The sequence below is a fragment of the Podarcis muralis genome, chromosome 8 (assembly GCF_964188315.1).
Source record: "Podarcis muralis chromosome 8, rPodMur119.hap1.1, whole genome shotgun sequence".
Classification (NCBI taxonomy): Eukaryota; Metazoa; Chordata; class Lepidosauria; order Squamata; family Lacertidae; genus Podarcis; species Podarcis muralis.
The window spans coordinates 56,727,238-56,741,450 of record NC_135662.1 but is presented as its reverse complement, the minus strand read 5'-3'; the positions used below and the strand labels follow the sequence as shown (position 1 = coordinate 56,741,450).

General features: G+C 37.8%; 1 protein-coding gene across 8 annotated transcripts in view; it reads right to left on the bottom strand.

The window, feature by feature from the left end:
• ATP9B (ATPase phospholipid transporting 9B) overlaps window positions 1-14,213 on the bottom strand; it is a 115,138-nt gene that overhangs the window by 51,959 nt on the left and 48,966 nt on the right. For all 8 annotated transcript variants that reach the window (XM_077933210.1, XM_077933211.1, XM_077933212.1 and 5 more), the window contains 3 exons: window positions 11,619-11,699; window positions 9,966-10,041; window positions 9,409-9,485 (listed from right to left, as the gene is read on the bottom strand). In XM_077933210.1, the coding sequence (XP_077789336.1) occupies window positions 9,409-9,485; window positions 9,966-10,041; window positions 11,619-11,699 (234 nt within the window). The remainder of the gene's footprint in view (window positions 1-9,408; window positions 9,486-9,965; window positions 10,042-11,618; window positions 11,700-14,213) is intronic.

Genomic DNA, 14,213 nt, shown 5'->3' with positions numbered 1-14,213 from the left:
CACTGCTGGTCAGAGATGTTACTATGGCTTTGTCAGCCCAGTCAGTCCAGGTGTGTCACCTCTCCCCTGCATTTCTCCCCTGGGGCATCTTTTCCCTTCCCACATTAGTAGGAGTTAGAAAAAGAAAAAAACAGGAAAAAACAGTATCTTACTCCTATTGTTGAAAGGAAAATTAAGCATGGATTGCTCCTTGGGGATTGCTCTGCTCCTCATTATGACCCTTGATAAAGTACTTGCCCTCACCAAAAGCCTCCTCCTGTTTAATTGATTTATAAGAACACACAGAAACTATTTTTAAGAAGGTGTTGCATTTCTCTTTAAGGTTTAACCATTAATTTATCCTTTACTTAAAAGTTACTCAATAAAGTTTCTGTCACTAAAATTATCTGTACAATATGCAATCTGAAACTAGTTTTTTAGTCATCAGTTGTATTTTACAGATTCAGACATGAGATATTTCTTTGGATTACTTTCAAAATAAGTATGACAATGATAGGAAAATGGGATAGTGACTGGAATTTAAATGAATATATTTTAAAAGACTATTTTAAACCCCTGCAATACTTTGTAGCACATTATCTTTCTCATCTTCCTGTCAGTGCAACAATAGCTCTCATGGCAGCCAAATGATTATACTATTAAACATATAAAGCTTACTTATTATTGATTCTTTACAATACTTTTACAACAATTATTATAGGATTTTGCTTTCGGGGGGGCAACATGGCAATTCATCTTCAAATACAATATTTTATTTCAGCTTGAACATGCAGAGGTGGTTTCACATGTGCATGCAAACTCCTTTTCTTCTAATTAAAGTAGATCAAGAGTAAACAATGTGGTGCCTTCCAGATGTTTATTATTATTTATTTTACAAGATAAAATGAAGATAAAATAAAAATACAGATTTTAAAAAGAATTAAAACCATTTCTACAACCTCTAAAATCAATAAAATAATTCCTACAACACACACACACACACATATGTATGTATGTATGTGAGACTCAAGGAATGCTCTCTTAAAAGCATCTTCAGTAGGTACCTAAACATCATGAGACAGCTAATTTCAGCTGATAATTAGTTCCCAAGGGATGAGCTGCAACACTAAAAGTCAACAATATTCTTGAAACTACTACTCGCAAACCTGATTAGGACTGGGGGCCTGATAATTGGAGGTTCCCCAGACTGGTTGGATGGGAGGTTGCTCTGGTTGCGGTAGCACTCCTTCTGAAAGAGTGGGTATGCAGCTTGGGTTTACTTCTGGAGCCATTGCTGTCACCTGAGGCTCAGGTGGTCTCAGTGGCACGGAGTGCCTTCCATCAGCTTTGGCTGGTGGACCAGCTGCGCCTCTATCTGGACAGGGAAAGCCCAATGGCTGTCATCTATGCTCTGGTAACCTCTAGGTTAGATTACTGCAATGCTTTCTACATGGGGCTGGCTCTGAAGACGGTTCACAAACTTCAGCTGATGCAGAATTCAGCAACCAACCTTGGCCCAACTGCACTGGCTGCCAATTATGTTTCTGAGGCTAATTCAAAGTGCTGGTTTTGACCTTTTAAGCTTTAAATGTCTCAGGACCGCAATACCTCAAGGAGCATCTCGCCCAATATGAACCAATCCAGACCCTCAGATCATCACTTGAGGCTCTTCTTTCTGTGCCTCCCCCATGAGACATCCAAAGGGTGGCAACATGAGAATGGGCCTTTTCTGCAGTGGCTCCCTGCTTGTGGAATTCTCTCCCCTGGAAAGTTGGCCTCGCACCCTTGTTTCATATCTTTATGTGCCAGGCAAAAACATCCTGCTTCTTCCAGGCCTTTAGCTAATTAAACAATCTGTGGCCTTTTAAACTATGTGGGAGAGTATTGTTTTTGAAGCTCAATATCAAAAAAACGAAGATCATGGCCACTGGTCCCATCACCTCCTGGCACATAGAAGGGGAAGAAATGGAGGCAGTGAGAGATTTTACTTTCTTGGGTTCCATGATCACTGCAGATGGTGGCAGCAGTCACGAAATTAAAAGACGCCTGCTTCTTGGGAGAAAAGCAATGACAAACCTAGACAGCATCTTAAAAAGCAGAGACATCACCTTGCCAACAAAGGTCCGTATAGTAAAAGCTATGGTTTTCCCAGTAGTGATGTATGGAAGTGAGACCATAAAGAAGGCTGATCGCCAAAGAATTGAAATCTATCCATTCTTAAGGAAATCAGCCCTGTGTGCTCACTGGAAGGACAGATCCTGAAGCTGAGGCTCCAATACTTTGGCCACCTCATGAGAAGAGAAGACTCCCTGGAAAGGACCAGAAAAGATGGAGGGCGCAAGGAGAAGGGGACGACAGAGGACCAGATGGTTGGACAGTGTTCTCAAAGCTACCAACATGAGTTTGACCAAACTGCAGGAGGCAGTGGAAGACAGGAGTGCCTGGCGTGCTCTGGTCCATGGGGTCACGAAGAGTCGGACATGACTAAACGACTAAACAACAACAACATGTTATGTATTTTTGTGTGGTGTATACTTGTATTTTGTTCCTATGATCCGCGGATGAAGGGTAGTCTAGAAATGTAATAAATAATAATAAATAAATAATCTCCAACCATTGGTCTTGCTGGCTGAGACTGATGTCTAACACCTGGAGAACATCATGCAGAAATATTACTTAGGTCATATGAAGGGGCCCTCCTGCTTCTACCACACATTGCTGAAGTCTGATCTGCAGTTTTATGGAGTAGGATATTTAACAAAGTAGTAACTGGTATTCTTCCTCCTGAAATTAGACATGGGCTGGTGATCTTCAGTTCCCAGCACATATTGCAAGCCTTTTTTTTTTTTTTTTTTTGCTTACACAATTCTTTCCAGAATAGCTATGTTAAGCCATGTATTATTTTTGTCAAAGCAGAATCTCAATATTATGTTTTATGTTGCTTTATTAGGTCTGCAAACGAGACATAATGGCTGGCAACAGCAACCCCACTGTGTGGGAATCCCTGGCTCACATAAAAGCTCCTACAGACATGGAAATTATTCATTACTTATACTTTTTAAAACATATCTATACTAGTTACCTTAATCACTTCAGAAACTGCAACTACATCATGTGCCCACAACCATAAAATAAAATGTTAATATTAGCTGGCTCTTGCATACTGCGGGAGCTGACAGAATGTCAAGGTAGCCTAAAATGACAGCATTTAATATATGCAAGAGAAGGTGCGAAAGTTGAAGAGGAAGCATAAATGAATATTTTTTAAGTATCTCTTGTGTGGTGTAATCTATGAAACTGAGGAACACCTTTCCAGCTCAAATATATTCTTGATCTACTATTGCAAAGTTTAAGCAGGCAAGAATTGTGAATTAACCATTCATTTTACATGAAGAAGAATGTGCCTAAATGCTAGTCAAAACACAAAAATTGGGTAACATATTTCGTACAGCCCAATTATCAAAGCTCTGTGTCTGCACATGTCACAGGGAAATAAACAGGGCTTGCAGTTGAAGAATTGTTTGACTGAGGCAACCTTATTCAGTTAATTCAGTTAATTTCCCTTTAGGCTAATTAACAGCTATATATGACCTTTAGCTGTGGCAGATTCCAATCTTACCCAATGAACTAAGTTTTAAGAAATATCTATCCAAATAGGATTGATTACTGATTCATGCATTATGAAGAGCACAATTCAATGCCATTTTAAAGACTGGAATAACGCCCCATAATAAGCTGATTAGACTACAAATGAGATCTTATCCACACAGCCATCACCCTATAATAATGCTGATGTTGCCATATCTACATTAATCTAAAATTTAAAACCAAATATATCATTTTAGACTGATACTGAAACCTTGCAAAAACTTATGTTCATATCATTTGAATTAAAAGCATATTAAATGGATTCATTAGAAAATTCTCCTCTTTGCCTTGCATTTTCCCGACAATGTCTACATCCTTAGGCTACAAAACAATTTTTATAATTGGTGCAATAAATCACGAAGCATTGACTTAAAGTTAAGAAAAATTGTTGCCTGGGTGATTAAAATACGAAAACAAAATAAATCCTTTTCTAAATTATACGATATCCATACACTTCTTGTTTACACAGGTATGAGTACAGAATTGAGCAACGGCATACTTATATATGAAATCATTATTTATTTAGATGGTTTTACACTTGAAACGTGCTATGGAATTTTTTCTTTGATTTTTCCATACCGTAACATAGACATTTTAAATAAGCTCTGCCCAGTGATTAGGGGACACAGATTCAGAATAACTCACTACAGTCACAGTTCACACCACAATAATAAGAGAAGATGTTTCTGGCCCCTGTTAACTGGCTATATGGGTTTAGAAAAATATAGGTGCATACTACTTATTCCAAACTTATAGGACTCAAGAATGAACACTTTGAGGAAGCTATAGGAAGCTACAGGAAATATAAGGAGAATGTAAATCCTGCACGATTAATCAACTATTAAACACAGCTTTCTAAAGTTAACTTTTTCCATACACATGCAACAGGCTGGAAATAAGTTTGAGGGACTAAGTAAACAGGGCTGAAAAGGAACATGTATGGAACAATTCTTCAAACATGTTGTCAGTTTGGGTACCATTTTCTGAAGCAATTCCAATTTATATTGCAAACTTAAAATGGCAACTTTCAATTACTGGATTTGGTTATTAACAGATCCTAAAACTTTACCAATAATTTATAATAGGAAACTGCAACTCACTTTCCCCACATTTATTCTCTTGATCAGCACTTCTAAAGCACACTTTTGCTTACAAAGATAAGATATATAATAATGAAAATAAGAAAAACAACTCATGACTCCAAAATTAGGCAAAAGAACAAAAAGCTAAAAGAAATAATTTAGATATAAAAGAGGTAAATGAATTCCACTGAACACAGATTCTGATTTCATATACTATTCCTTCTTGATGAAACAAATCAGAGCTGGGATAGCTCAGTACATCATGAGACTCATAATAGCAGGGTCATGGACTTGAGCCACACATTGGGCAAAAGATTCCTACAATGCAGAGGGACAGACTAGATGACCCTTGTGGTCCCTTCAACTCTACAATTCTATGATTTTATTATTCTATGAAAACTGCTAAACAACCATCTGACAATAGTCCCAGATGTAAATCTCTGTGCCTTAAGATAAAACTATTCACTCATAATAACTACCAGGAGAGACAGAACCATTCATTTTCAACGACACCCATGAATACCTTCGTTGAGTTTTCAGAATTTACTAAGGAACTCATTAAAACATGAATTACATCTTCCCCACCCAAGTCTGCATGCACAAGACAATTTTCTACTGTTGCCTCCTCACCATCAGCAGCTCTCACATGAGCAGAGAGCTTGCAGAAGTATTGCTAAGTAGGGACCTAACAAAATTTGTAAGATACTAATTAGATCAATTCCATAATCTTCAATATTGCATGTAACGTATAGTGGTTATTTGATACTGGTTATATTGAACAGTAACTGAGAGATACTATGCACACCAATAATCTCTGTTTTACCAATTATTTTTCTGAGTGATGGCTTCAGCTCTATGGAGGTCAGGCAAGACTCTACAGCATCCTGGACAGCTCCTTGCAGAGCTCAGGCTGAATACTCCATAACTGAGGCATGGGAGGAAAGAGCTGTAGTACAGAACCTAAATGCTGTTTTAGACTTAGATAGGAGGTGCAGCACCCAGCTTCACCTTCCATGAGAGGAGCCCTTTCAATTATAGGCGCACAGCCCACTTTAGGAGTCGTTGACTCAGATGGCATGGCAGTCTCCGACAGACACTATGGGTAGGACTCACCTAACAAATCCCATCAGCAGAAGCCCAGTGCAAGGACTTCCCCTCGAAACTACCTCGTGGAGGTTGAGAGAACCCTGAAGCAGTACACAGGGGAAGAAGGAGAATAGTTCCATCTGGCAAACTGAATAGCTTGTGCTGATCAAAATATTTAATGTAGTGTGACTTTGAATTCCTCCCTATGGATCCACTAGGGCTTCTGAGCAGAAGTCAGAGCAGGCCGATGTGACTTCCTTAGGCTGGAGAGGTAGCAGCACAATTGGGCTCCTTTTGCTTCTCGTTTAGTATGTACATCCCTGTTATATGCCAAATCCCTGGCCTCATCCCCCTGAAGATGGGGAGTCCAATCCCAGCGTCACAAGAGGGACAACTTTTGTGCATTCTCATTTGGGGACATCATTTCTCTCCCTTCAAAGTGAAAGAAGAAAACAAGAAATGAAAGACTTCTACCTGGATGGTGGAGTTTTCACAATAAGAAACTACAGAAATGAAGCGAGAATGAATTAAATAATTATACTGCTTTATACGTTTTATATACAGTGGTACCTCGGGTTACATATGCTTCAGGTTACATACGCTTCAGGCTACAGACTCCGTTAACCCAAAAACATTACCTCGGGTTAAGAACTTTCCTTCAGGATGAGAACAGAAATCGTGCAGCGGCGGCACAGCGGCAGCAGGAGGCCCCATTAGCTAAAGTGGTGCTTCAGGTTAAGAACAGTTTCAGGTTAAGAACAGACCTCCAGAACGAATTAAGTTCCTAACCCGAGGTACCACTGTATACATACCCAGTGAAAGCTTGATGTTACCTGTTTTTTTCCTATGATGAAAGAGAAAACCACACATTTTTAAGAACTGGTTTAAACTTTCCCCCTAAAACTATGATGCATCCCAGCTGTTCTAATTATGATTGTTTTTTCAGCATTTAACATTTTGCCTCTTTACTGCTGCCTGAAATTATAAGTTTATTTATGTTCACATTTCAGCTGAAGAAACACAACTTTTAATTGTTAACAGATGTAATATCAAAGTATGCTGATTATGTAAATGAAGGCGGGGCGTGTGTTGTCATAATCCTAAAAGCTGCATCACAACTTGTCTATGTGCTACTAATTTACTTGTTTGTTTGTTCCATTTAATCCTTTCTTGATGGCACTCTGTAGCAACACTTGAAAATTATTTTTAGAATAGCTGTTAAATTACAAAGCAACAACCCTTTTTAACCCATACGACCCTAGCTTTCTTATTCTCTTCACCATGCAGATTTCTTTTATGAAAGCACAATTATAAATAAGGATTTAGTGCAGAATGTTACAGATCCCAAAGAGTCAGCTATTGATAAAATTGCATGGTATAACAGATAATGCCTTTTGGTTATAGATTATCCTATTGTTTATCCACTTCAATGTGTGAGAAGACTTGAAAAATGAATTACTTTTGACCTAGAATTTATTGTTTCTGGAAGAAGTTTTAATTTCACATCAATGCATCAGAGGGAAAATAATTGTGCACACCATAGATGTGCTGATTGTGTTTTGTGCTATTTTAAAATGCAGTTACACAGATTAAAATAATAATAGGGCACTCTAATTCACATAATGGCACATATCACCTGTCTTTTTGTCAATGACACATTTAAAAGCATCTTTTTATTAGAAACACAAATCAATACACTCAAGGGATTGCAATAACTACCCTAGGCAATTTGTATTATCATTTCCTTCTTTATGTTCTGACTCTTAAGTAACTTATTATTATGAATGGCATGAAAATGGCAACCTGTCACAATTGATTTTTTAAGACCAAGGGTTTTGTTCCCCTTCATTCCTTCCTTCTTTTGATATAACTATCTTCCTACGAAATAAAGGTTCAATTTATAAAAGGCAATCTCAAGTTTCAGCTCATGATAGCTGAAATGTCTTTTTAATGGTCCTTAGAAAGATTATTACCTGGGATTAGCAGCTATCTGCATAGTTTTGACTGTAATTTCCCTCCTCCAACCAGGCAGGATACAAAAATAATTAATCAATTAATTATGAAAGAATGAATGAATTAATGAATCTGAAAAGCAGATCTTAACACGACAGGCAGGTTGATGCAGGATAACGTGGTATTTTTGGTACCCTGGCTCCAAGACATTTAGGACTTTAATACAGGGATGGATGACATATTTTGGCCTGAGAGGTGTATTCACCCTTGGTCAATCCTCTGGGGACTGCATGCCAGCAGTGGGTGTGGCCATCCTACAAATCCACATGTGAACACCAAAACAGCCCCACACACTCCTTTAGCAGATGCGCTAAACAAGGTTACTGATCTGATAATCGAATAAGGGGCAATTTGTACCTCCTAGCCCAGCACTGCACCCATTTTAACTTTTTATCCTTTTTTTATTAACACCAAAATTAGTAGGGTCTTGGACACCAGAAAAATTAATGGTATTAAAGAGCTAAGAGGTCTAGGAGGAAACAACAGTTTGCACTCACTTAGGTTTACCAAAGAGGGGCAAGTCAGTTTCAGTGCTAAACACAAGCAATAAGCCAGACTGAAATAGGATTAGATTCTAGTCGTGGGCTTAGCACTGATAATTTATTATCCCTCAAAGGCCTAGAACTGACAAAATACCACTATCTAGAATACCAAAACCTGTGTAATCATCAATGAGCTGAATTCAGAAAGAAATCTTCTCAATTAAAAACAAAAAAATTGGCGGGAGGGAGCTAATGACGCATTAGCAGACTGAGAAAACTCGCTCTACGAGCAGGTGTATTTCACGGATGCTCAAAATGTTTCCCCGAAACAACAATTTTAAACACAGAAGCTAACCTCAAAAAAATTAAGCACCACACTAATCATAACTGAACAGCATCTTATAACCTCAGCAATGCTTCTTCTCCACTGTTTGGGCCTTACACCTCTCCTCACTACTTCTAATGGGTCCACAACTCAACTGAGTCCTGCAAGGCTTGTTTATTTTATGCTAGTAAGTCACTGACTCGTGATGTCCTATGTCCCCCTTAAGAGACCCACTCCAACTTGAGATACACTGCAATAAAGGCCATAACAGAATACCATTTGGATGAAATCCAATGTTAATCACACTCAATGCCAGACCCATTGAAGCCAATGAAATTAAGACCATTAATTTCAGTGAGTGTACACTGAGTAAGTCTTAGCTGGAGATCACCCTTTATATGAATTTTCACCACACACATAATAATATACATTCCCCAGGTTTTAAGCATGCCACCTTTATGCACTGCCCAAAATAATTATGAGTAACAAGAAGTAATTTAAAAACTGACCAATGAAACACCAAAATGATGAAATGGAAGCATGTTCCATTGCCAGAAAAGCTAATCTAGTACAGTACTGTAAAGCACAGATGGGAAACTATTTTCAATAGAAATAAATACAATAAGCAAAATTTAGGACAAGTAATCAGTTGTACTGGCTGAATTGGTGGAGAATCCTAATATATGAATTTAATCCTCTCTTTAGCATGAAAAACAAATACATAGGAAAGGTAAAGGTGTTCAGAATTTTAAAGGCATTTAGTCCAGCACTCTTTCTAATCAAACCAGCCTACCTTATTCTTTGGATTGGAGGTGTTCATTACACTCCGAGTCTCCTTTCCAGTATAAATAACAACACCAATTACTGTTCCTGCAATAAATAAAGCAAAGAAAACTGTTTATAGGAAAACTTTATCATTTGGGAAATAAAATGTTAAAAAATGGTAATATAATTATTCATGCAGCTATCATAAAAATACAAACTTTCCTCTTAGTATTGTTGATGTAGAAAACTACTAAAATAAAATATTGTGGGCTCACTCACATATTTTATCTGCCAATGTAAACTCTCTCCCCACCCCTGTCTGATCATTTGAGTACCCTTGTGTATCTAACGTAACAGCCATTTGAGGGTAGTTAATAGTATGGAGTGACTTCAGGTAAGAATTTTTGAACTCTCCACTAGGCTATACAGTGCCCACCCCACTCACTTACATGTGCATTGCATTCCAGGTCACCACACACATAATTTCATATGTGAAATAGCATAAAGTCTAAATGCCTATTTTCCCCTGCTTTCCAGTTGTCTCTCCCACTCTCTCTCCACATCAATAAAGCATGCATTGTTTACCTGAGGCAACAACTGTGCTTGCCCATAATGTATTTTCTATGCTTAGGCTTTCATGAACTGTTGGGTCACTGTCTTCCTGTTAAAAACAAAGCCAACTTGTAAAACTATTTTTCAATAATACTGTATAATCATACATACATGCATGTATGGGAAAATATTGCCTCTAACAATATTGTATACGCACACATTCATAATGGACTAGCATTTAAAGATCATTAGGATTTTTATATGGTAATAAATGTCAGATAAAATTGTGAGAAAATTATAAAATATACAAACTTGTTTAGAATTACATATTGCATCTAGAATTTAATTAAGTGGTTAACTTACAACTATTTTGTCTCACTGATGTGAACCAAGTGAATTTTACTGGGATGGACAGAACAATCCAAACCACCACATCTGTTGGCAGGGAGGGGTTTGAATGAATCAATATATATTCTCCTTACTAAAAAGGGGTCCATAGTGGCAGAAAACCCCACCACTTGCATGGAGGGCAGAGAGCAATGGGAATAATGCTCAACAAAAATCTCCTCCTTCAGTCTTCTCTCATCTCCACCCATGGATTACCTGTCCCAGTACCTGCAACTCCGCTCAGCAAATGCACTAAACCAATACATGTATGCCTTGCGAAAAACTCGAAATAGAGCCTGGAGCAACAGCACCCATGCTCACTTGGGCCAAAGTCCCAGAATGACACAGAGGTAATGGGACATTAGTCAGTAGTTTAGGGTAAAGTAAAGTAAAGGTAAAGGACGCCTAGAAAGGTTAAGTCCAGTCAAAGGCAACTATGGGGTGTGGCGCTCATCTCGCTTCAGGCCGAGGGAGCCGGCGTTTGTCCACAGACAGCTTCCCGGATCATGTGACCTGCATGACTAAACCACTTTTGGCTCATAGAGAACTGTGACAAGTGCCAGAGCACACAGAAACTGTGTTTACCTTCCCACCACAGCAGTACCTATTTATCTACTTGCACTGAACTGCCGACCTTCCGATCAGCAAGCCCCAAAGGGTCAGTGGTTTAGGCCACAGTGCCACCCGCGCCCTTTGAGGATGTTTAGGAGTGCTTTTGGAGCCATCTTTGTCAATGGAGGACCTCTGCAGTAAAGGGTGCCTATCAGCAGCTTTGGATGGTATGTCAACTTCCTGCCCTGGGCTCCTTTGGTAGGAAGGGCAGGATATAAATTCAGTAATTGTTCCTTTTCCTGGACAGAAATAGCTTGGCCACTGTGAACTCATGTTTAGACCCGAATTTGGAGAATGCTGTGATGAGTGGTTTTTTTCACTGGATCCATATCACATCCCTGCTAAGATATCTTAGCAGTGCCTATTAGCCACCTTAGCAGACTGCCTATTAGACACTAAGCCAATTTTAAGATCTTTTTGCTTACATATAAAGTTCTAAGCAACTCTGGACTTGCAAATGTCACTCTGTGTTGATTTCTAGGTGGTACATTGCATAACCCTCATCTCTATGGTTGCTAAATTTCTTCTGAGAAGTGTGGAATAGCACCTTAACTAGTCATTATCTTTCTTGAAAACACTTAGTAAAATACAGTACAAGAATTTCAGAGCTGACTTGCATTAAATATCATTTTCTTTTAATATATTACATACTTGGGACAAAGTGATATAGTAATAATTATTACTTACCCGTGTAAAGGTACCTTCAAAGCTGTGAATATCCATTTGTGGCTTCTGAGCATAAACATATGCATTGATTGAAAAAAGATCCTAGAACAGATAATTTTGAAATATCCATGTATCAAAATGCCACTAATACCTTCAGCAATAAGGCTAATTGGTTAATTGGGATTTGGGTATTATTACAGATGTTGGAGAGCTGTTGGGTTTTTTGTATATTTATTTTAGATTTTGTTGTGATTTATGTGTAAATTATTCAGTATGTCTTTGTATTTTTTGATGTTTAATGTAGTAATGACTACATTTGTTATGTTGTAGCTATGTATTTTTTCCATGCCGTAAGCCACCTTGAGCATGGATTGAACTGTGGAAAGGCGGCATACAAATAAAATTATGTATGTAATTGGTTATATCCAATGGCATCTCTCAGGAGATGGAAGGGCTTTTGAAGAGGCATATGTCAGTGGAACAGGGAGACTACAACAAAGGGTCCCTCAAGCCTTGAGAGGAGATTGCAGCACTGCAGACAGAGAATCCCACTTCCGTTAATGGATGTATTCACTAGCTCAAAGAGAATCATATCAGTTGAAGGACAGAGAGATAATTCAATATTCTTCCCCATAGCTATCTTATAGGGATCAGTACTGCCCTGTTGCTCTCTTCCCTCTCCATCTCACTGTACATGCGCAGAAGCAACATACCACAACATTACAATTTATAGCAAAAAATTTCCCTCTCTGTGTACTAGACATTACTTGAGATTATGCACTGGGAAATGATTATTTGTTGGCCATTTATTTTTTTCTTGGGCTAAAACCAATACTTAATTAATTGCTCACAGATAAAGGTATATTAAAAAGTGTTTAACAGCACATGCCTAGACCTTAATCCCTATCAACCTTTTTAAAAAAAAAATTTTCAGATGGAGATCAAAAGGTAAATGACAATCTGGAAATACTAACTGATGCATATACATAGTCTAGTTTGCTTCTGCTTTCTAAACTCAAGTACAAGAAATAAAATGCCACTAGAGATATAATATGCATATTTTTCCTCTTCAAAATACCTGCAAGTCACTGTTTTATAGAGGAAAGCAGCAATTTATACAGGCATTTGTTTTGAATACCTGTACAATATAGAGTAAAATAATAATACATTCTCGCACCCATATACAAAATGTTTACAAAATGAGACTCAGATTCCACTGGCTCACAGTAGTTTCTCACTTCCTGGTTTCCCTTGGTGCATATGTTGTTTATGGAATTTTCCCTGGCCATATGGTGATCTTATCCACCTTTGTAATTTCTGTGGTTATTCAGTTATATATCCTCAGTGTCATCTAGGGATCTTGAACATTTCCACACTGAGGTGTGTATCTCAGGAACAGTAGTTCTTATATTATGAACTTTGATGTTATAATTATTTGTGGGAGATGCTGTTGTGAATTTGTATATCAGTATATTTCATTACTGTCTATTATTGCCAAATACCCCCCCTTTTTTTAAAAAACCCAGAAACCAATCTACTCAGATTAATGTATTCAACTAACATCACATACAATGGCACCCACTGGAATCACAACTACAACTCTGACATGTTTTCCTGTAACACTTTGTTTCACAGGGAGAAATGGGCAAGGAGTATATGTATGGGGGAATATAGTTTTGTATTCACTTTGTTGAAAAACCAGTAAAATTGTATTTAAAAGGATGTATTCAAATTTCTCCTCATTGCATAAGCAAACAATATGGAGAATGTTTCACTTTCCAAGTGGCTGTATGTCCACCACAGTAAATGGCCACTGACTGCATCCTTTGGTCCAGGCAAGTAGTAATTTGAACATAGGAACCAGTTTCAATGCATAGAAATCCCCACTGCACATGATTAATCTTCATAATAAAAAAAATAGAGCGCTGATCCAAAGCGCAACAATTGAAATGTAAGGTGCATAGCCTTATGTTGTGTTTGTGAGCATGAAAACACCCCTTTCGTAGTTGGGGGGCCTCAAGTGCAGACAGTTCCTGCCTCCCCATCATCCTTTTAGCTGTGTGAGTTGAAAAAGCATAGCTATGCTCAGGGATGTTTGGATCAAGTGTACATGTGGTTATTTGAAAAGTCTCAGCAGTAAAAACTAAGCACTTGTAAACACACATATTTTCTATCAGGCATAACTGTTAGATTAAAATGTGATTATGACTATTAAATATAGTTCTCTATATACATTTTTAAAGAAAAGCAAGCAAAAGTTCCTAACATAATCAACAAGTAAATTTATCAGGATGTTTCCATTTAGTTTTAAAAGAATGCAACTCTAACCATAGCTTCTTCTTCACATTCTGCTGAATTATTTATGCTTGCTCATATATTTTATTCATATTTTAAGAGAGCAAATCAGATTTCAACATCTTCCATTACAAATCATCTGTTTTTATGCTAAATCATCAACCATTTATTGTAAGCTTTCACACAAACTTCCATTCAGTGCATTTTTGTTCTTCTAAGTTAGTTTTCATCAGCCTCTTGAGAAATAATTCATATGAAACTAATACACATGTGGTGTCCTATATCTTCATCATTCAGTTCTTCTCAATCTGTTATCACCTA